The 24,999-nt window shown below is 44.1% G+C and overlaps 1 protein-coding gene across 8 annotated transcripts in view; it reads left to right on the top strand.

Moving 5' to 3' along the window:
- LOC109400507 (2,3-bisphosphoglycerate-dependent phosphoglycerate mutase) overlaps nt 1–24,999 on the top strand; it is a 52,891-nt gene that overhangs the window by 14,487 nt on the left and 13,405 nt on the right. For 3 of the 8 annotated variants that reach the window (XM_029860075.2, XM_029860070.2, XM_029860073.2), the window contains exon 2: nt 7,615–7,910. In XM_029860075.2, coding sequence (XP_029715935.1) covers nt 7,808–7,910 — 103 coding nt within the window. In that variant the 5' untranslated portion in view covers nt 7,615–7,807. Of the gene's footprint in view, nt 1–7,246; nt 7,911–24,999 lie in introns of those variants that run through there. The other 5 variants (XM_029860074.2, XM_029860069.2, XM_029860071.2 and 2 more) reach the window with 3 other exon arrangements.

Here is a 24,999-nt window from a genome sequence, read left to right on the forward strand (position 1 = left end):
AGTAGGGTGCCTGTACCAGTTATCGCACTACGTAAGAAGAACTATTTCTACAAAAATAAGCAGAAGACCGTCGAATGGCATCGATATGTCAAATGATTGATTTATTTTCATACTTTACGGGAAAAAGTATTTATTACGGCGTGTGCCAATGATAGGAACCCTGTACCAGCTATGAACAAATTTGTCAATGTGGGTTCCATTTCGCACTATTTACATGCATTCCTTTGGGATTAGCCATAACTGGTACACTATGGCGAAATAGGGTGCTAGGAAGCCGAAAAATTAAGGAAAATGATTTATTTCTATTGTAATTTGAGCAAATTGTGAAGTTAAAATCATTGCAATCATCTTTTGTGAATGTGATCTGTTGTTCACAATTTTTCTTTTCTTGTTGATTTGCATCATTAAAGGTTAGAAATCGACTATAGCCATAACAGGTACACTGAGCCTGTAGGAAAAAAAAAAACAAATAAATCCACCTGGTGGTGATAGCACAGAGAACAGACATACAAGTCCAGTTCCGAAACTGTGTAAGGAATTTAACGGCCATTTGAAATCGGCAACACAAGTGGCAACATCGTAGCGCTGCAATCGTTTTATTTCCCATACTAATTAAATTCACCACTTGAAATGTTTCAATTCACCACTACTGTGGCAATATGGTGTTTGGTGGCGTTAGTGTTTTCATCGTGTATTGGTTTGCAACCTTGCTCAAGTGAAGATTCAAATCCTTACACAACTTTCTGAATAAAATTTGTTCTATCCTGGATGTCTGTTCTCTGTGGTGATAGTGCCTTTCTCGTGAAATATGTTCTTATGATCTTTCCATCGACGTAAGCCGAAGTGTTCCTGAATTCTAAGAATACTTTTTTTTATTTAGCAAAGCAATTAGTCGTCACGAACCATAATCGCCCAATGTTAATCAAGCTGCGTTCCGCAAACCGCTGGCTGGATAGAGTTTGTGAGTAAACATCAAACAGAAGCAAAAACGGTGCGAGCGCCTTAAGCACACGCTTCCGTCAGAATACCCATTTTTCATTGCTATCTCTGTCGCTCTTCAAAAGGTTTCATTTAAAAATACCCATTTTCAAGTTACCTGGTTTGGACGGCGACGAGCTGGTAGCGGTGCTCTCATGTGCGTGTGATGCGACCATGCCTAGGTGAGTCCACCCTAGAAATGGGAGGCCACCGGCTTACTGGTGGACCGACGCGATTGCGGACCTGCGCCGCGCCTGCCTACGGGCTAGGCGGCGGATGCAGCGAGCACGATCAGAGGAAGAGCGTGTTCGCCGCTGCAAAAGCCGCGCTTAAGACCGAGATAAGAGCAAGCAAAAAGGCCTGCTTTGAGGGTCTCTGTCAGAGTACCAATGCGAATCCGTGGAGTGACGCCTACAGGATCGTTATGGCCAAGACGAGAGGAGTGATGGCTCCTACAGAGCAATCTCCAGAGATATTGGAGGGGATCATCGGAGGGCTTTTTCCGCGTCATGATCCTAGTCCTTGGCCTCCTTTCATAGGACAGCCGGGGACTGGGGCTGGCGATGAGGAGTGGGTCACCGATGTGGAACTTGCGGGGATAGCTAAGTCACTTAGCGTAGGTAAGGCCCCAGGTCCGGACGGATTTCCTAACCTGGCTCCCGAGATGTTCAGGTCTGCTATGCAGAAATGCCTAGACGAGGGAGTTTTCCCAGAAGCTTGGAAGAGGCAGAGCCCGGTACCACAGACAAACAGACGTAACACCTTGAACGATTTTCACGGAAATCCAACGTCCAGTTCACACTACCATCACCTGGTGGAAAAGTTGCACGAATCACTGTGTTGTGCAATATCGCCAACAGAAGGCGCTAGTGTGAAACGTCAAACGGATAGAAAAACGATGCGCGCGCCTCTGGTTGTGAAAGCCACAACTATGAAAATTCAAAATAATCGTTAAAACGTGGTCGATGGAAATTTCGCAAGTGTTACGTCTGTTTGTCTGTGCTGGTACTATAAAGGCGAGGAAACCACCCGGAGACCCGTCGGCATATAGACCAATATGCTTGATTGACACGGCGGGGAAGGTGCTCGAAAAGATCATCCTCAATAGAATGTTGAGGTTTACCGAGGGCGAAAATTGTCTTTCGAGCAACCAGTACGGCTTCCGGAAGGGGAGGTCAACCGTAGACGCTATCTTGTCGGTTACAAAAACCGCCGAGAAAGCACTCGAGCCTAAGAGGAGGGGAATTCGCTTCTGTGCTTCTGTGACTCTGGATGTAAAGAATGCGTCTAATAGCGCCAGCTGGTCTGCTATTGCCGATGCGCTCTTGCGTCTGGGGATACCGGAGTATCTGTACAAGATTCTCGAAAGTTACTTTCAGAATCGTGTACTAGTTTACGACACGGAGGTGGGTCGGAAGTGCTTTCACATAATCTCAGGAGTCCCGCAAGGTTTCATCCTGGGTCCGGTGTTATGGAATGTCATGTACGACGAGGCGTTGAGGTTAGAGTACCCAGTGGGAGTGGAGATTGTCGGATTTGCCAAAGACATTACGCTCGAAGTCCACGGTGAAACGATCGAGGAGGTGAAGTTGACTACCGACCACTCGATCAAGGTTGTGGAAGCATGGATGCGGTCCAGGAAACTGGAGCTGGCTCACCACAAGACTGAGGGGACGGTTGTTTTTTTTTATCTGTATTAACGAGATTTTTAGCCCTAGGCTAGTTCATCTCGGGACCCACATTTTACTTCCCTTCCGAAGGAAGAACCCACATTTTGTGAGTATGTCGGGAGTGGGATTCGATCCCAGGTCCTCGGCGTGATAGTCAAGTGTTCTAACCACCACACCAGGTTCGCTCCACGTGACGATTGTTAACAACCGGAAGTCGGAGCAGCAGACGGAGATCAGTGTAGGCGAGTGCACTATACTGTCAAAGCGCTCCGTCAAACACTTGGGCGTGATGATCGACGATAAGCTTATCTTAGTTAGCCACGTCGATTATGCCTGTAAAAGAGCCTCCACAGCAATAGTGGCACTGTCCCGGATGATGTTCAATAGCTCTGCGGTGTACGCCAGTAAGCGCAAGCTTCTGGCTAGTGTTGCTACGTCCATACTTAGGTATGGCGGCCCGGCGTGGAGCACAGCGCTAAGTACTAAATGCTACCGACGAAAGCTGGAAAGTACTTACAGGCTTATGTGCCTGAGGGTCGCGAGCGCGTACCGTACCGTGTCACACGACGCTCTCTGCGTCATTACTGGTATGGTGCCTATCAGCATTCTTATCAGTGAGGACATGGAGTGCTTCGAAATGCGCGGCACAAGAGGCATACGCAGGACTGCCAGGATGGCCTCTATGATCAAATGGCAGCGCGCGTGGGACAGTTCCACCAAAGGAAGGTGGACCCATAGGTTGATACCGAGGGTAGATAGTTGGATTAATAGGTGCCATGAGGAAGTTACATTCCACCTGACACAGGTCCTTACAGGTCATGGTTGCTTCCGACAGTATCTACACCGTTTCGGGCATGCGGATTCTCCCGAATGCCCAGTGTGCAATGGTTTAGAGGAAACGGCGGAAGATGTTTTGTTCGTGTGCCCGCGTTTTCGCACAATGCGTGACCGCATGCTTGCCACATGCGGGGCGGACACAACTCCGGACAACTTGGTCCAGAGGATGTGTAGGGATGAGTTTGGCTGGAACGCCGTTTCAACGGCTATTACCCACATCGTCTGGGAGCTACAGAGGAGGTGGCACGTGGACTCGGAGAATGGCTAGTCCAGATGCAGTACAAGAGGTGGTCCAGAGGTTCGAAGTCGGCTTCGTAGGACATACCGGTGCCCTGCGGTCGAGATCGACCCTTACAGCGATTAAGTGGCCGCGGAGAGGAAGTCCCGGTAGCGGTGCTATCGTGGCGTCGGTCTACTGGGTTGGATCCGAGCCCGCGGTTGGAAAAGGGTCCCCGGCAAGGGTCGGGTTAGGCGAGACCCTGCTGTCTGCAACCTTCGGGTGCATCTGATAGGGCCTGAAGGGTAGTGATACCCTTCCTTTGCGGGCAGGTCAGATCGGGTTGCACGTGGGCATCAGTTCTTGATGTCTGTAGAGCAGTTGGGCGCGGGCGGGGTTGACCCTACCCGCCTTCCGTGGACAAAGGGAGTGGCGAGGACCACTCGGGAAACTGGCTAAGCGCCAGCATGTTACCGTGATGGACTTTCCAGAGCGAGTCATCGATGTTCGTTGCTGCTAGGCTACGCAGCTAACCTTGAGAGTGCGATGTGCACTAGCCCGTCTCTGAAGCAATACCTTCTTGGTGGTTCCGGAGAGACGTAGGGTTTGGCGACCATAGGAATGTGTTTAGTGGGTACGAGGAGAGAGTAGTCCTGGCTTTTACTTTTGTTGTAGAAGACGGCCTCAGACCTACACTACCCTAACCTTCTGTCAGGGTGTCTGTTGAGCAGATTATCCCCCTATGGTTTAGAAGGAAAAAAATAGGTTAAGTGGTTAAGAATAATGAATGTGAGTTGCCCGCTGATTGTTGTTATGTGTACGTTCGTTGTCGCTCTAGTTCTTATGTCGAATTTATGATCGTCGCAGAATTGTTAAAAGTGATCTGTGTTGATTGACATCAAGCGTGATATCTGCTGATACTGGTTCCATAAGTACCTTCAACGAAGCTTCGCGGAATCCTAAGAAATCTGTCTTGAAAAAACTGCTTATTTTTCAAGTAATCGTGTGCGGCAGCTAGTGTACAATGGCAGATGTGAGAACTTGCAAGAAGTGCTCTCAGAGCATCGATGCAAAAGTTGAGCCATATAGCGTCTGTGAAGGACAGTGTGCGAGCTGTTTTCATGCAAGCTGCGTTGGATTAACCGAAGATGACTTGTGCACAATGGCTCTAAAAGTGAATCTCATCTGGATGTGTGACCAATGCATGACGAAATTCCGGAGAATGAGTGATGGTACATGGACTGATTCGACTACTAATCCTATCAAAACTAAATCCATCGAAGACGAAGTTGAAGGCCTCAAAGTTACTGTCGCTGGAATATTAGAAACGCTATCTAAACTTGCTCCGACTGTCGTCCAAAATGACCATGCTCCGCTACATTCGACACCCGTATCTTCACACAAGCCATTCGAAGAGATGAACACGAGTAATATAGACGTAAACAACGCTGGGAATGAGCAGCAATCGCAGCACATGGACGGCGGCGATTTTTCATTGTTCCTTTCAAATATTGATACCAGTGTCTATGAGTTCGATGTCTACACAATGGTTTCACGATCGCTAAACATTCCTGATCCCGAAGACATTGATGTATTAAAACTCGTTTCAAATTTCCATCACCGTAAACCTCCAGATTTTATTTCTTTTAAAATTACTCTCGATAGAAAATGGAAATGTAAGGCTTTGAACCCATTGAGCTGGCCGAAACATGTAAAATTTGTGGAATTTATCACACGACGCAATGTCACTTGGTTGCCAGAATAATTGTAACTGTCTTTCATTTTTGTGTTTTGTGCCTGTTACTGATTAATGGATATGTTACTAAATAGTTTATGATGATGTGAAAAATGAGTCTCAAGATGAATGTTATTTTCGTTTATACGCGTTTATGATGATGTTATGTAGTTAAAAGCTTTCAATGTATGTGATATTACTGTTGATGATTATATAGGATAAGTATATTCAATAAGACTGTAAAGTCAGTTGGATTAATAAACAAATACAAATACAAATACAAATACAAATACAAATACAAATAAAAAAATAACGTTAAGTATTTTATTTACAGCTTTCAACAAAAAGGAAGGAAACATATTAAACTTTAGGATGCTGGGAAATAGAATGGACATTTTTGTATGTTTCATAGCTTAAAAGCACTCTACTTTGTATTTTTCTATCTGCATTCTTCATAATCTCGTTTCTACTAATACATCCCATCTATGTAGATGTCAGTTCATAGCCATCGCTAGAACTAAAAACGGATTAAAAAAGCCGTTTCCCTTCCTTCCTACTTTCACAGCACAGGTGAATCCATCTATAATAAAGCCTACAAGTTATGCAACTCAGCGAACTGTGCCGCTTCACAGTAATCTTCACACAATCTATTACTTCATGCCTGACATCCACGCACCAATGCGCGAACCCCTCTGTGTCAAAATTAAACATTTCCCAACAACACTCTGATATCCGCATGACCTTGTGCAGGCGCAGAGGACTCAACGGCCTGTTGGCAACAAGAAATTGCAATCATCATTTCCATCCCTTTCCCCACATTGACCAGCAATCTGACGTAGCAGGCGCCATTGCATTGTCGCCTAAAATAGAAGATCATCAATACTCACACACTGAGACGAACCAGCTCAGGGCTGAAAGTCTCAAAAATAAAGAAAAAAAAATACTCACACACTGAAGATACCTGTTGATCCCAAGCAGCATCTCATAGGTTCCTTCTATGAGTCTAGCTGGTCTGGCGATAATTTGGGTGTAACGCTGACTCAGAGTCCCTCCCGATTCCCGAAATCGTAACAGCTCCGTTTGAGATTAAGTACAGAAGACACGAGTCAACAACACTCAAATTCCTTGTGACGCTAACTCTCATACAATAAAAGTAAACGAGATTTTCTGAGATTATCCAGTATTCAACAATTGGGTAGTGCTCAACAATAAGCAAATCACCGTATAGTAATTCATTCTAGGTATGAATCATTATGACAGGTTTATTTATTCTATTTTTTTACACAATTTTGTCGTCTCTTATTTTCAAATAATTCATCTCTGCTCTCTGAGAACAACTTCAGTTTAAGCGAATCAAACTCCGTGTGTCAAAAAATTCAGTTGCCGAACACATGAACACATGATTCACTAGCGGTTTAACATTCTAATCTGGTTTCTGTTTCTCAAAACATGAACTGAAAATCCGCGATCCTTCTAACCGCGCGAATTCAATCCAAATCCATGCGCCTCAACATCAACAGACAACAACAACTGAGTGAAACGTGACTCGTCACGTGCTTTTCCACCTCGCACACCCGCGAACTGATGCTACCAGTCATAATGTCGCACTACACTTCTCAAGCGTATCGCAACATCCACCTGGCATGGAGGGCGGCGCTAGCTTTGCGACGGCGGAATTGCATCATAACACATTCGTAAGCATCTAGCTACCGGCCGATACGATACGCTACGATGTGCGCGCACAGAGCACAAATTCCCTGCTCCGTCCGTCGTCCGGTCCCTTCTGAGTCCATCGGCACGCCACGATCGGGCATCGAAATCACGATCAAGCCGGTGGTGAGGCGATGCGATGTGTGCTGCTATGAGTAGGTATGGGTAGTTTTATAGCCGTTAGGAGGTAGGTAGATATAGGATGAAGGAAGAGTAAGCGCGAGCGCGGGCGGTTTGTTTTTATATTAGCGAGTGGACTCCGGTGTGACGCTTTCAGTCTGCTCGCGCGATCAAATCCACGCGGGTCTACCGGGATAGATCAGAAAACTAGTAAGTTCTGTGCTTGCTATAGAAGGAGTTCTCTAATAGTGGGTTCCTAGAAGAAAGTGTGAAGTGTGAACGATTTCGCTTCAACCCCGGCGTATTGTGCTTAATTCTCATCGTAGATGGTGTAAATTTCTTCGCAGCATTATCAGCAGAAACGGCTTTGGAAGCTGAGCCTTGAGTTTCGACGATGATTAACACTAGTTGAGCCGAGTGGAACTGCGAGTGATCAAAGTGCAAAAAACTTTGGAACAAAGTTGGAAGACGGTTTTGTGCGCGTCGGAATAAATATCATTTCCCTTCGGAAAAGGCAGTGCAAGTGCAGTTAACGACAGAATGGATAAGAAGTACAGCGTAGTCTTTATTCGGCACGGCGAGAGCGAGTGGAACAAGATGAACCTCTTCTGCGGCTGGCACGACGTCGGACTCAGCGAAGAAGGTAAGCGAGAATTTCAAATAGCTTTTAGTTTGATTCAAGCGAGCACAGTGACGGAAATAATTAACCAGACATCTAATTTTTTTCTACGGCTGTTAGTGAACATAGTCAAATATTTTACCAAACATTACCTTCTCCAAGTGTTCAACAAAGTTGGGGTTGACCCATGGCTATCACGTGTGGCCATTTGCTATTCGGAATTGTGACGTCAGATGGAAACATTTAAATTATTTAATTACCTGAGATGCTTCAAGACAATAATGGTTAACATAGAGAATAGGACAAATAAGTTTGAGCAAACCGCATAAATGGAGTCACTAGACATTTCCAAAGATAAGCCCGTTTGTTGTGATAATTGGTAGCACTGCTCAAGTAGATCTCAATTTGACTCAATACATATTGCGGATATTGTTAACAAATTCAAATCCTCAGAGAATTTCGCATTGACATCGAGTGTTATTCAGCACGCAATTATTCAAATCAACCATACGGTTTTAAAAGCCGGCAACACTGCTGATATAGGAAAAGAAATGATTCAATTAATTCTAGACTCCTATAGCACTTACTTACTTTCAGTCCTGAGCACCGATGGTGGAGCAGAGGGTAGAATTGAAATATTTCCATCCTAAGCGATTGCGCAGGATTGCGATGGCATCGACGATGGAGCTCCACGTTGAAGCTCCAATTGTGATGCCACCATGCACGAACTACATACCGGCATCTATTGATGAAGACCTGCAGCCGTTGAGTGTTCTCCACTGATACACACCATGTTTCACTGGCGTATAGCAGCACAGATTAAAAAATTCAGATTTTGGTGCGTCGACTAATCTGGTCTAGAATCTGGTTGTTGTTCCATGCCTATAGTTCGCAAAAGCAGCCCTCGTCTTCTTGATCCGTGCACCTATGTCGATATTGGTGCCGCCATCGGCAGCCATTTGGCTAACAACTGTCAGGCTGTTCTGGCCCGTACGAAGTTGATCATCAATATTAACTTTTTTTTTCTTGATCCGCCTAGATAGCTGTGTAGTGTCGGTAGCGATTGTCTCAATTGGCTAAGAATAACACTACGGACCGCTGTTCCGGTGGTAAGAATCCACCAACAGGTGACCCCTAATTCATGGTGTGATGCGGCTTCATGCTCACCATGCCTAGGAATGAATGGCTAGGGGGGTCTAATAAAAACCTAACCGCAAACGGAGCCTGTGGAGTACCAGGGCGCCCTCCACAGTATGTTGCCCTTACTGCGCTAACCAGAGCAATGGTGCAGTGGACCTTGTGTTTCTCCGAGACAATCGGCTGCCCTTCTTTAGTCTCACTTGAGGCTAAATAAGGGCGGGGTTATGAAGATGTTGTTAATTAGTTAAAATTCTCACTTATGTGGTTTCGCATTATGCGATTTACACAGTGTATTCTGTGTATCCTCGCCTTCGGCGTTTTCCAATCGATACCGCTCTGGTTTTATTGCTGCTGTTCTTTTGTTGTGCTGTTATTGCGAAGAGTTCAATCTTACCTAGTTTGGGTAGTGGCTACGGTTAGGATAGCTCAGATCAATCTTCAGCATAAAAAAACAGCAACAATCAATCTTTGCAGACTTCTGCAAAATGGCACAGCCCATCAGCTTAGGGGCTGTCCATAAATCACGTGGTGTGGTCATGGGGGGGGGGGGTTCGGCCAATGACCATTTTGTATGGACAAATTAAAAAATTTGTATGGACAAATGACCACGCGGGGGGGGGGGGGGGTGGTTGGGTTGAAAAGTCCCAAAAAAATGACCACGTGATTTATGGACAGCCCCTTAGGGAACGTCCATAAATTACGACACGCTTTTAGGGGGGAGAGAGGTTTGAGCAAAGTGTGACGACCCATACAAACATTTTAGAGGTCTCATACAAAAAGTGTGACATAGGGGGGAGGGGGGGTTGAAAATGGGCAATTTTTGCGTGACGTAATTTATGGACGTTCCCTTATCCCGAAGCATCGTAGGCTGGGAACGTTATTGGTGTGGTGTCGGTACATGCAAATGTTGCTTCTGTGTGCGTGTCGAGCGTTCGTGCCGTAGCTTCTAAAATCAACCCATTCGGTGTTGTTCGGCTGTTCGGGTGAGCATGTGGCGGCACTGACATGTGTGCAAAATCGTTTGTGAGTTACCGTCAAGGCACCATTCACCGTGGATCTAAGAGGATTCGAGGCAAATAAGGGCTGTCATTTGACACCAGTCTTATAAACATTGTTGGTGCCGCTTTTAATTGCCTTCATTATAGGTTAAAATAAAAGCAATATCCACAAAAGAAGAAAAATTTTCACAAAATTTGGTGATATAGTACAATTAGTAAAGCGTAGTAGGGTCGCCTAATTCCGTGGTAGGTCACCATTCACCGTGGTAGTAGGGACCCATTCACCGTGTATGAGAAATTTCCTCAAAAATGATCAAAACAACCCAGCCAAGGGAATTTTCTTCGTTTAAATTCATTTTAAGTAATAACTTGCAAGATTTTATTAGAAAAACGAATGTTCTACTTTTCGATTTTTTTTAGATATATGGGACAATGTGGGGCACGGTGAATGGAGACCATTGATTTTTAGGGTACCCATTTACCGTGCCATTTTGTTTCAAATAAAAAGTACGTGTAATCGTACTTTCTTGTTAAACTTACTTCGGTAATGCAAAATACATACCTGATATGTGAATTTAATTGCTTCTTGGTGGAATAAAAACGTTACTACATTTAGTTTATCGCTTAAATCACCTTAGCGCAGTTTTCGTTTTTTCGCTATGAATGCTGTGAACGAGCAGAAACCCACTTCATGTAAACACACTTTAGTATCAAAATGATACTTTTAAATGTTTCTAATGAGCGTTTTGACATGGTAACAATACATTAGTGTTGTATTGGTGAAATTGAAGGGAAATTGTCATATCATTCAATCATAATATGGAAATAATGAAAAAATATTCGAAGGCACACGGTGAATGGAGCCCCCACGGTGAATGGCGCCTTGACGGTACATCATGTTCGTTTTGCCACCTCTTTGCCTCTGGTCATCGCTGAGCAGTGTACAGTTCAATCGCAAGCGATAAAAATACAATTGATAAGTTGATTGAGCATTCGTGAGGTGATATTTTGCATCATTGCTTATATCTAGGAAACCTTGTGAACCCGGTGTTTGCTATTTTCAGTAAACATGAAATGGAAAACTCGCGTGTCATGCCTTGAGCCTGTATGCTTGTCAACAACGCAATAGTTGCTACACTCATCTCCGAACTAACCACTAGAGATGTATTTATTATTATTATTTATTTATTAAAGAGGTTTTAACAAATAGTCATTCGCCTCCGAGATGTATGTGCCATCACAATGGATGTATCTGTTGGAAACCTCAACAGGAAATACAGCTTCCGCTCGATAACTGGGCTTTGACGACAGTTCAGTTAGTGAGCGCCGCTCGATAACTGGACTGAGCTCCCGGAGCCGGAGGCTATTGTTATATTTTGTCTTGTTTACTGATTTGCAAAATGTGAGGTTAAATTTCGTTTATTTTTGACAGACAACTGCTTTTTAACTGGACTTTGGCCCAGTTATCGAGCGCCCAGTTAAAAAGCAGTCCAGTTAAGCAGCAGTCAGTTATCGAGCGGATGCTGTACGTCTATTGTTCGGTTTATTTACCGCATGACGAACCATCCCCTACGGATGCTTTCAAACACGTCATCGCATACTGTACTTCAAAAGGCCTTCCGCTAATTGTAGGCAGTGATGCTAATGCTCACCATATTATCTGGGGCAGCTCAGACATTAACTTGAGAGGCTCCAGATTGATGGAGTACTTAAGTAGTACAGATCTTGCATTACTTAACATAGGCAACCGCCCAACCGTCATGGTATCTGCTTGAGAGGAAGTCTTAGACATAACGCTTTGCTCTAGTAGAATTAGTCACGAGCTGACCAATTGGTATGTGTCAGATGAAGAATCTTTATCAGATCATCGCTACATCTTTTTTGAATGTTACTTCGCAAACATTGCGTTTCAGGAATCCCCGGTCAGCAAACTGGGATCTTTTTACTGATTTGGTTGCGGTCAAACTTCATGGATACTCACCATCCATTGACACTCCAAATGATTTAGATGATGCCGTTGATACTACCACAGACAAACAGACGTCACTCTTCAAAACGGCTTGGCACATGCATTTAACGATCAATTCAAATTTCATTTGATTTGCGCGATCGTTCCACCAGATGCGCTAGTGTTCGATCGCTTTGACGTTTGCCAGTGAACACGTTGCTGAATGATGCAAACGAAAATTACAGGCAATTTGTGTAGTAGTGTGCGTGTCAGCAAAACGTTAAATCGAAATCCATCATGGCCGAAAGCGTCGCGCGCGGTTCTACTAACAGGTGGCAGTGTGCTCATAAAAATGACACCGGGCAAAATTTTTGATGAATTTCCTCTAAGAGTTACGTCTGTTTGTCTGTGATACTACAACGACCTTCATCATGGAAGCTTTTGAAGAAGCGTGCCCTCTACGGTCTGTGAAGATCACAAGAGGAACCCCTTGGTGGAACTCTGATCTGGCGAACTCAGGAAACAATGTAGAAAGAACAGACGACGTTCGGCTGGTTCGGAGGCTTTCAGGTCGGCTCGCAAGGCCTACAGGAAAGCTCTCCGGCCTGCTGAACGATCCGGCTGGAAAAACCTTTGTACAAATGTTTCCAGCTTGAGTGAAGTCAGTCGGTTAAACAAAATCCTTGCGAAATCTAAGGATTTCCGGGTGAACGAACTTCGTTTGCCAAATGGCGATCTGACTTCCTCTGATGAGGAACTTCTGGAATGCTTATTCAGCACACACTTCCCTGGATGTGTGGATATTACATCTTCGGATGAACCTGATGTCTTTTCTTGTAGTTATGATTCTTTAGCTTTGGCTCGGAGCATTGTAACTATAGAATCGATTGAGTGGGCTCTTAATAGCTTTGCTCCTTTCAAATCTCCTGGGGCAGATGGGATTTATCCTATTTTGCTTCAGAAGGGATTTGATTATTTCAAACATGTTTTGAAAAAACTACTTGTTTGCAGTTTTGCTACAGGGTATATTCCCAAATCCTGGCAGGATATTACTTTAAAGTTTATTCCAAAAGTGGGTCGTGCGTCGTATGAAGAAGCAAAGAGTTTCAGACCTATCAGTTTGACATCTTTTTTTTCTGAAATGCTTAGAACGCATTGTGGATCATCACATCCGTGATGTTCATCTGGCCAACGGGCCTCTTCATGTGAGCCAACATGCCTACCAATCTGTAAGACCACTGTGACTCTTTTACACAAGGTTGTTTACGATATCGAGAAAGCATTCGCTCAAAAGCAATCCTGCTTGGGTGTTTTCTTAGATATCGAGGGTGCCTTTGACAACGTGCCTTTCGATACCATATTGGAAGCCGCACGGAGGCATGGTATATCTCCAATGATTTTCAATTGGATTCACCAAATGCTCAAAAACCGACATCTCTTCTCGACATTGCGTCATTCGGCGATTAGGAAATTGGGTGTTTGTGGGTGCCCCAAGGGGGAGTCTTGTCACCACTTTTGTGGAATCTCGTAGCAGATACGCTATTGAGGCAACTCAATAATAGCGGTTTTCCTACATTATGGTTTTGCCGACGACTACTGTTGACACCGCGCTTAACAGCGAGCGAAGAACGCGGCGCGAACATTAACGGAGTGCGACAAGTGCAGAATACTCGGCTCTGAAACAGGTTCCAGACTAAGAATGCCCAGGATCTACTTGCCCGACTAAGGAGGGGCAGTATATCGGCCTGGGGAGAAACTTGGTCTGGTTTTCTGATTAGTTTAATTATGTTTGGAGATGGATGGTTTCGGATGAAAGCATCGATGAGTCGCTTGAGTGTCAATCAAGAACTGTTTATTCATATGAAAAGGTTGGTCTTATATTGCCCAAAATTTTGGAATTGATGCTCAGTACGCATGCGCATCTAACTTTTCCATGCAATGTCCTAATCCAGCTTTCTCTATACACTTGCATTTAATCTAGCCCTTTTTTTTTGGTACTAGCCTTACTAAATGGCTGAAGCATTATCAAACCCTAGCTTCTAGTGCCTGCGACCGAGCGTCTTCCTTAATCTAATACTTACTCCCGTTTTATTGCTCTAGCGCTTAGCCAGAGTCTTCTAGAACCCTTACTAGTTATTGCTTATAGGACGCTAAAGGGTATGCTTGTTCAATTGTTATGAATCGGCTGTTCACTGATAGTAAAATTTTATTACTCATTTGATTACAATGAAATTTGTTTTTGTTCTATGCCACGACCTTCAAGCAGCGACCCTATCGCAGAGCATGTTCAAATCTTCAGTATCGTGGCCTAGCCTTTCGTTTCTGTTCTGGCACTATGAGACGTTTTACTTTGGTGACTTACAATGCATTCTTATGAACGACTGCGTACAAGTTTGTGTTCGTAAATTACGCTTCTTTATTACGTGCGTACTGCCTCTATCTGCAGCCAGGTTCCTTGCTTTTTTCATTGTCGGATCTCTCACGCTGCTACCGTGGAGGCAAGAAATGGGTTATCAAACTTGACTGTGCATTTTTCTGGCTAGAATTGTGACGAAAGAGAGTAAAAGGATTTGAAAATGACTCAACTCTAGGTGCTGCCTAACTTGTGCGTGTCATACGGTATTGGCTGCTGATAAGACGTGGGCTTAACTTCTGGGTGTATTTATTTTTATTGCGAACCGAGCTCTTTGATGGTGCTTACTTGCAGCTAGTTGGTTTGGTTTTTGTGTCTTCCTTTTGGTCTAACAATCTTTTCTTTCCGTGATTCCTTACTTTTTATTTATTCGTAGGTCAATGACCAATCGTGAGAATTTTATATTAATTTGTGAATAATTGCAATGCTTGCTTTCGTAACAACTACCTAACAATGTTAGTCGGTATGTGCATCAGCACCCTTTTCGACCTGATGCAAAGTGCCCTTCAGGTAGTTGAAGGTTGGTGTCGCCAATATGGCCTTTCGGTTAATCCGAGTAAAACATCTATTGTTCTTTTAAGGGAAAGGCGAAACCGTAATGGCGTTCGACCTTTGCGTCTCTTTGATTCTGAAATCGATGTGACTGAACAGGTAAAGTACGTTGGAGTCATTCTTGATTCTAAGCTTTCCTGGACACCTCACATTGAGTTCAGAATCAAGAAAGCTTGTATGGCCTTCGTGCAATGCCGGCGAACCTTTAGTACAACTTGGGGTCTTAAACCCAAGTATATCAAATGGATTTACACAACTGTTGTTCGTCCAATATTGGCTTATGGATGTCTTGTGTGGTGGCAAAAGGGCGAAGTGAGAACGGTCCAATCAAAATTAGGCCATCTCCAAAGGATGTGCTTAATGGCGATGTCTGGAGCGTTCTCCTCTATTTCCACGGCAGCGCTCGAAGTTCTCTTTGACGTTGCTCCACTACACATTCGAAACAAGAAGCACTTTCTTGCACTTACCGTCTACGGGTACTCGGTCTACTAAACGAAACTCCTGTGAACCGCACATCAACACACACCTCGTTGTTTCCACTTTTGGCGAATTGGGACAAAATTGTCCTTGCTCCAAGTGATCTTACAATTGCTTGTAATTTCCCATATAGGACATTTTCCACGAAATTCCCTTCCCGGGAAAAGTGGACATCTGGATATCTGGAAAGAAGTATTTCAGACGGCATCGTATGTTACATTGATGGCTCCCAGGGAGATGACAAAGGACCAAAATCAGGAACCCAACATTCGATTCAACATGGCGTCCAATGTTTTGTTTTGATTGCTTAATTCATGGAAAAATGCGCTGGAAACATCGACACTGCTTCGCTGCTACATATAATATCGTGCAAAGTGATAAAGAAAGAGAAACAATCATCAAAAACAACAATTTCGCTTGAAATGTGTAATTTCCGAAATAAGCACTAGCAACACACGAGCCACACACCCGAAAATCAGGAGCAAGTTAGGGTATACTGTCCAGAAAGTGGGTACCAAAACGCGCCGTACCAAAAACGATGATGGGTGAGGCGGCGATGTACCGAGTTTGACAGCTGTGTCACCCCACTGATGGCTCCCTTCTCGAAGGTCGAGCAGGTGCTGGTGTTTATTCTCGTGAGCTAAGGCTGTATCTGTCTTACTCACTTGGTAGATACTGCACCGTTTGTCAGGCCGAAATCTTTGCTCTTATGTGCGGAGTGCAATCAGCACTTCATCAGCACGTAATGGGCAAAATAATATACTTCTGTTCAGATAGCCAGGCTGCTATTAAAGCACTTGCTTCGGCCAACTCCAGGTCGAAGATAGTTATCGCTTGTCGAACTCAAATCAAGGAGCTGAATTCAGCTAACACTGTTCACCTTGTATGGGTGCCTGGCCATTCTTCCATCGCTGGAAATGAATTGGCTGATGAGTTAGCTCGCACTAGAGCATCACATGACTTCATTGACCCTGAGCCAGCTATTCCGATATTGAAGTGTTGGGTAAAACTTCAGATTGACACCTGGGCTGCCACTCAGCACAAACAACACTGGAATAGTTTGGAGTCATGTCGTCAAACCAAATTGTATTGTACTGAGCCATCTCCAAGGGTGGCGAAGTATCTTACAAATCTGTCAAAGCAGAATTGCAGCATTCTGGTCAAAGCATTGACTGGCCACTGCCGACTCAGCTATCACATGGCGAATATTCAGCAAGCTGATTCATTTGCATGTGATAGCTGTGAATCCGATTATGGAACTTCGTATCATTTAATATGTAACTGTCCAGTTTTTGCGCAATTGCGTTTCCGAGTACTCGGGAAACACTTATTAAGTGAAACTGACTTCAGAAACCTTAATCTTCAGGACGTTCTGTTGTTCTTAACTCGCTGTGGTAAAGAGCTATAGGCTCTCTTTCGCTTTATGCGTTATTACAGTGCCCTTTTCAGGGCGCTGTTTGAACCCATTGTGGTACGCTTATGCGTTAGCATCCTCTTCCAGGGTACTTTTCCTATTTTCCTACCTGTCCTTATCCCCATCCTTATCCTTATTTCCTTCCTTTTCCCTCAGGTAGATGATGAAATAGGCTATTATTTTGGCGATGGCACAAATGTCCCAAATGGAGGATAACGTGCCTCTGGAGCCGGCCTTCTGATACCTGATACCTGAACATTGATTTTCACATGTTAAAGTCGCCGAAGCATATCTTATATTTTGTCCGCTACTGTACATGTGACCTTCTGGATACGGCAAGGTTCAAAACCGTATGTTAGACCTAAAGGGTTTTCTTACCACCGATGATGATGAGGCTCAGTATAATTAAATCCCATGCTCTCCGGAATGTGAATGCCCACGTTGTTTGCTGTTCCTGTTTCTGATAAAATTCAACTTTCGCGCTGCTAATAATTACAGGTGCCTTAATTCGTAAATGCCAGCAGAAGGCAGCATTTTGTTGGTTGTTGGAATGCCTTCGCATGCATGAGTCATCCAACCTAAAGGGCTCACATCTCACACCGACTGGGGTAATTTGAGAGTAGCCCAATCAGACCAGAAACTGGAAGCCGAAGTGGTTCAAATTCAAGCCAAACAAACAAATAAACGGACCAAAGCAAGTAGCCGGTGACGAAGCAGCACCTACGGTGTCTTATACACTCTTGTCTTGTACGAAAAAGTCCGCGTTCGAGATCTATCAGTGGTGTGTTATATTTTTAAATCACATTTGTTTTGATTGTACTCGGCTGATTGGGCAGCGCGAACACTTTTTATCGTTTTGTTGCCACCACGGCGACGACGCTGATGTAGAAGCCATCAGGAAAGAGAATCGTTGATAATATGATTCACCACTTATTAGTTGAATGTTAGGTGATGTTTATGTCTGACAAGCATGCATACCGGCTTCGTGATTATCAGTGTGTTTGTTTTCCAGGCTGAAAATTTGGCTGGATTGTAGATGCAACTTTGGTGTCATCTAATATTTATCCTTTTTTGGTGTTCTGCCTTCTTTTTTGACCGAACTGCTATGCAATTTCTTCTGCTTCCGCGTTACGTCGACGATCTTCATGTAGCATTTCAGTTGATAATGTTTTTGCGCCAAATTCAAAGGGCTGTACCTGTGGTCAGCTTCACAATACAGTGCGGTACATTTCGTATTAACGGGTATGGCTCTCTCGGCTCTCTATTGCTCTGAGTTGCTCGATCTGGAAAACACATGGATATCGGTAACGCCTCTTCCTCCTACTACGCGTGGCAGGGTGACATACAAAGTCCCACTTGTCCATTCCCGTACAAATGCTCTCAACAATGTTACTTACCTTACTGGTCAGACTCCTCTGCTGTACGTAGGGGCCGTCTCCACTCTACTCGGTTCATGGTTGTGCGTCTCCAGTTCCACACTCTGCGAAGGGTCCACAAATCGTCCTCCACTAGATCGACCCACCTAGCTAGCTGCGCAACAAATCTTTTTGTACCGGTCGGATTTTATTCGGGTTGCTATCCGACATGCTGATGCCGTAACTCCCGCATTTCGCGGTGTGCATGATGGTTGGTTCTCTCAGCAGATGATGCAGTTCGTGGCCTTCTCCAATTCCGCACTCCAATCTGCACTCCGCCATAGATGGTATGCAGCACCTTCCGTTCGAAAACTCCAAGGGCGCGTTCGTCCTCTGCACATAGAGTCCATGCTTCGTGTCCATTTAAGACTACCGGTCTAATCAGCGTTTTGTAGGTACACTGAAAGGAGCCTTGCAGTAATGATAAGCACAAAAATGTTTTTAAATTTACCATGGCAAAACATGATCATCGACCCACCAACGCTTCTTGTGTGCGTTTTGTTTCTTCTCACATCAACCGGTTCGACAGCTGAGTGGTAGCGTGCGAGCCTGGTGATGTCAAGATTCTTGGTTCGAATCCGGTTGCCAACAGAAACTTTTTTTAATTGAAAATCGAGTCCATGGTAAAATTGAAAACATAATTCTGTTGAATTAAAACGAAACTCAGTCTGCACAAATTTAGTGGCGTTGTGCATTTAAATTGACCCTCAGAATAGTAATTTTCACCGCAAGCCGCCGTTCAGTGTAGTTAACTTCATATGATGGCGAAGTTTGTTCTGCGTAGTCCAAAGTAAGCTCGATTTCTTGCCATGATGTGCTCTGAATTTCGTTGTTGGTGTCGTTATCGGTGATCCCCAGTGAGCCCACTGTACACGGATTCTTCAACCGCCTCAATTTCATCACCGTCGATAGAAATTCGGGGTGGCGGGCGCGTTAAATCCTCCTTAGAGCTTTTTGCCATCATGTACTTTGTCTTCGACACATTAATCACTAATCTGATTCACCTGGCTTTCAGTATGTTGTTGATCTGCTCCAGCGGCTTTGTTGTTTTTCAACCGGTCAACCTCCTCCTCAATCTATTGGAGGTTAGAGGTCGGAAGTCTTTCGTCCTGCGCACGTACTCCTAGATCTGTTACCACGCCACCTTCGGTGCTTGCAACGTCGCCATTGAGGTATTCATCGTAATGCTGCCGCCACCTCACGCTCGCTCGCTCGTGAGAAGATTTCCGTGATTCTTTCGGCGCATGTCGACTTGTGGCACAAAGCACCTGCGCGAGCGTATCAGTTTCTCATAGAATTTCCGTGTGTCTTTAGCGCGTCTTAACAACAATATATTTACCATTCAATAGTGTACTAGTATGACCAAAGTTTATTTACATTCATTATACGTTTTACTCTTGTGTACGGCACATTTGTGTTGTTTCTCCCGCGATATTCATCCGAAATTCCCGTAAGTTCTTACGTGACTTAATACGCGATTCCGCTGTAGTTGTCCGCTCTGGCTAACAGGTGATGTGCCCAGTGATAATTGCGCGAAGAACGGTGTAAACGGGTCGGAAAAGCGTTGAGAAAGTGACGGTCGTTTGTGTGGCGCGTGTGAAACTTTCGTCCATCACTAGCAATTTCCCAGCAGCAATGGAGGCTTTGAACAAGTTTGTCCAGTTAAACAACCAAAACTGGCAAACATGGAAGTTTCGCATGGAGATGCTGCTAACGCGGGAGGAATTGTGGTACGTGATCGATACCCCCAAGCCGACAGTGAACCCGAGTCAATGGGAGAAGGATGACAAGAAGGCCCGCGCAACGATGGGGTTGTGTATCGCGGAAAGTCAATATGGGCTAATCAAGGCAGCGACAAGTGCGAAGGATTTCTGGTGTAACTTGAAAAAGTACCACGAAAAAGTGACTGTGACCTCCCGTGTTTTTTTTTTCCTTCTAAACCATAGGGGGATAATCTGCTCAACAGACACCCTAACAGAAGGTTAGGGTAGTGTAGGTCTGACAGGCCGTCTTCTACAACAAAAGTAAAATCCAGGACTACTCTCTCCTCGTACCCACTAAACCATTCCTATGGTCGCCAAACCCTACGTCTCTCCGGAACCACCAAGAAGGTATTGCTTCAGAGAGGGGCTAGTGCACATCGCACCCACAAGGTTAGCTGCGTAGCCTGCAGCAACGAACATCGATGACTCGCTTTGGAGAGTCCATCACGGTAGCATGCTGGCGCTTAGCCAGTTTCCCGAGTGGTCCTCGCCACTCCCTTTGTCCTCGGAAGGCGGGCAGGGTCAACCCCGCCCGCGCCCTACTGCTGAGCGGACATCAAGAACTGATGCCCACGTGCAACCCGATCTGACCTGCCCGCAAAGGAAGGGTATCACTACCCTTGACCTCCCGTGTCTCCATGTTGAAGCGGCTGTGCAGTCTTAATCTGCTGGAAGATGGCAATCTCGAGTGCCATCTGTTCGAGGTGGAGGAACTTTTTGACCGTTTGACGCAAGCTGGGCAGGAGCTGGCTGAATCGCTAAAAGTGGCAATGATATTGCGAAGTCTGCCGGAGTCGTATTCTGGGCTCGTTACGGCACTGGAAGGAAGGCCGGATGCAGATTTAACGCTGGAGTTAGTGAAGTCGAAGCTTCTGGACGAGTTCGAGCGTCGGAAGGAGCGGTCTGTGCAAAGTTCGGGTGAATATTCTGGTGAGATGAAAGCGCTGAAAAGTCTCAGCAATCGGAATACTTCGGAGTGGAGATGTTTCCGGTGTAAGCAAAAGGGGCACCTAAAAAGTGATTGTCCGGTTCAGCAAGAGGAGAAGGAACAACGCAGTGAACACAAGAAGAAGAAGAAGAGTGAATCGTCAGCTGCGAAGCAAGCAGCGGTGAATGACAGAAGTGCTGTTTTGTTCCTCGCGAACGAAGTGCGGTCATGCGGCTGGATTATAGATAGTGGTGCCAGTGTCCATACACGGAAAAAAAATCCATTCCCCTAATCATGAATAAAAAATCATGTTCTTATGATGTCTGCCAACTCATAATATCATAATTAAAATTCATAATATCATGAATGAGTTGGCCAGAAATATGAATAGAAACAAGCATTTTCATAAATTATATTCATGGTCGCTTCCTAGCGTTACATTTATCTGCCATATGCAATTATATAAATCGCGCGGTCGTCCAGCACAGACATGTGGAAAAAGTTGAACCTGCTATTTTTGCAAAGTTTTTATTTGGTTAGAGTAATAAATGTGCATATATGAGGAAATGGAACATCGAAACAGTGTGCCCGTAAGATTCGGCAGGTTGTTGGGAGTTGATTGACTAAAAAGTAAACGCGCAAAAAGTAAACAGTGCCTAGTTCGCGTTTTCGTTGTGCCATCCGCCGTAGCTCCGAGTTTATGTACGGAGGGTGAAACAAAGTGAGAATCGCGCGTTAATTTTCGGTAATTCTCTCTATTTTTTTGGTTTATCCATCGTTTGACGAGTTCGGAGACTCAGCAAGTGATGTGAACTAGTGAACAATTGATGTGGTTTGGAGGGCATCCTTAGCCTGTTGGATGTAGGTGCCAAAGACAAAAATAATAAACCAGCTAAATATGATTATCCGGTGAGTTCGATCATTGTTGTTCTCTTTTATATTTGAACATTACATATCTTCACTAACAAGAGGCCAACTAAAAAGTGCTGCTTGCTCATAGAAAAAAGGATGATGAATAGGTCCCAAAATCATAGAAATGGGCTCTGATATCACGTATTTTATTTTCTTATGATTTTAGCTTGCATCGTTTTATTAATCTAATTAAAAGCATTTGGGACCGACGACGACGGAATCATTAAAGTAATTCTTAATTCTATGAATTCAATGCATGGTTTCATTTCCCTCAACCATGATTTTATGAATTTGACTGAGAAACATTGAGGTCCGACGACGACGGAATCATAAAAGTAATTCTCAATTCCATGAATTCCATGCATGGTTCCATCTCCCTTAACCATGATTTTATGAATTTGACTGAGAAACATTGAGGTCCGACGACGACGGAATCATAAAAGTAATTCTTAATTCCATGAATTCTATGCATGGTTCCATCTCCCTCAACCATGATTTTATGAATTTGACTGAGAAGCATATAGGTCCGACGACGACGGAATCATAAAAGTAATTCTTAATTCCATGAATTCTATGCATGGTTCCATCTCCCTTAACCATGATTTTATGAATTTGACTGAGAAACATTGAGGTCCGACGACGACGGAATCATTAAAGTAATTCTTAATTCCATGAATTCTATGCATGGTTCCATCTCCCTCAACCATGATTTTATGAATTTGACTGAGAAGCATATAGGTCCGACGACGACGGAATCATAAAAGTAATTCTTAATTCCATGAATTCTATGCATGGTTCCATCTCCCTTAACCATGATTTTATGAATTTGACTGAGAAACATTGAGGTCCGACGACGACGGAATCATAAAAGTAATTCTTAATTCCATGAATTCTATGCATGGTTCCATCTCCCTCAACCATGATTTTATGAATTTGACTGAGAAACATTGAGGTCCGACGACGACGGAATCATAAAAGTAATGCTTAATTCCATGAATTCTATGCATGGTTCCATCTCCCTCAACCATGATTTTATGAATTTGACTGAGAAGCATATAGGTCCGACGACGACGGAATCATAAAAGTATTTTTTGATTCCATGAATTCTATGCATGGTTCTACCTCACCAAACCATAATTTTATGAATCTGGTGGTAAAGCATCAGGATCTGCATCCAGGTTTTTGAAAATTATTCTTGGCTTCATGAATGCTACTCATGATCCCAGCTTATTTAATCATAGCTTCATGATTATATTTTCCATTTTTGGTCGTCGAAAGCCAAAACAATAACGGGTGCATAGCGTTATGGTGAAATCAATCATAAGATCATAAAATTTAATCATGGTGTATATTTATAACATAAAATCATAAAAATATCGGGAAACTATGAGTCATATTCATGGTCTTGGGAATGGATTTTTTTCCGTGTATGTGCAATGACAAGCGACTGTTTGACTCTATCGATGACGAAAATGTGTGTGACGTAGTGCTGGTGGGTGGAAGGTCAGTGAAGGCCTCTGGATCTGGAACTGTGAAGATGGCTGGCGTGAATGGCTATGGAGGAATAGTGCCCAAGCAACACACATGTTATATAAAAGTTGCGACAGCGCAAGTTTTGGTTGTATAGAAGTTTATTTTACGTTATTTCAACACAATGTCAGAATTACGTAAAATAAACTTCTATACAACCAAAACTTGCGCTGTCGTAACTCTATTATAACATGTGTGTTGCTTGGGTGGATGTGATCTTGGAGAAGGCGCTGTATGTCCCGTCGCTGAACAGTGGACTGTTGTCAGTGAAGATGCTAACCTCCAAGGGATTCTTTGTCAACTTCCGGAAGAATGGCTGTGATATCGTGGATGCGGCTGGCAAAGTGGTCGTGAAAGGAAATCGTTGTGGCAGCCTGTACAAGCTAAAGACAGTTGAGCAAGCGCGGAAGGAAGATCGCAAGAAGCAATGTGAATACCAAGCCTCGGTAGCAGTGCGTGACCATCGTGAGCCGGAAGAAGTTGAACGCCAAGAGGAGGTTATGTCAGGGAAGCCAAGTGAACGTGTGGTGTTGGATGATCCGGACGACGGTGAAGATCAAGATGAGCCCGAAGAGTTTTATGATGCGAGTTCGTCGTTCCCGGATGACCCACCGTTTGAGGAGGAGCTACAAGATGAAGCAATGTTTTTCGGAAAGTCGTTCTCTAAGGTTCGGGGTAAGTTTGGAGTGAACTGCGATGTAGAAGGCCCGATACTGGAAGTCAGGAAGAAGTCTGTGACGGTGAAGTCAGCAGGGAAGAAGCGGAAAGTACCCGAAAGTTCGCGTACTTCAAAGATGGCTGGCTAGCCGTTGAGGAGTGTTGGCGAAAGTGCAACGGTAGCCCTAAATTTGACCTTTTGGCCGAACCCTCTTTAGTCGACCTAATCGCCGATACCATTGTGCGCATGTATTTGACGTTTCCTTTTGCGCACGTCTTAACAACAATATATTTACCATTCAATAGTGTACTAGTATGACCAAAGTTTATTTACATTCATCATACGTTTTACTCTTGTGTTCGGCACATTCGTGTTGTTTCTCCCGCGATATTCATCCGAAATTCCCGTAAGTTCTTATGTGATTTAATACGCGATTCCGCTGTAGTTGTCCGCTCTGGCTAACACTCTCAAGTCACTCCACTTTTCGAGTGATCACTGGCGCATTGGACCACGTCACCGTTTGTTGCCGTTTTGTTGTGGACGAGTTCTAGCTGTCTCTACATCATCGAATTCTCCACTTTATCGATCAAATGCTATTATGTTTTCAGTTCAAAACCGAATTAGCGGCATTTTTTCTTTTACTTCCGCTGCTTTTGCCTTGCGTTAAACACAATGTCGGAAGTGGGGCGCTGTATTGTACGCCCGGTACTCTATACCGTATTACCCCGCTAATACGACACCGACTGTTGTCGAATAACCGGGGTAAACTTTTAATTCAACAAATTCGTCATCCTACTCCATCTTGCTCATTGAAATTTGGCAACTCTATTTTTGTTTTTGTTTTGATTTCCGGATTTGTTATGAAACATAATTTCAACAGATTTTTGAATGAATTTCAAAAATAGTTCCCGCACTCCAAAAATTTTGAAATTTTGTATTATTTTTGTAATTTTTTCAGGATTTCA

Source organism: Aedes albopictus, chromosome 1 (assembly GCF_035046485.1).
Source record: "Aedes albopictus strain Foshan chromosome 1, AalbF5, whole genome shotgun sequence".
Lineage (NCBI taxonomy): Eukaryota > Metazoa > Arthropoda > Insecta > Diptera > Culicidae > Aedes > Aedes albopictus.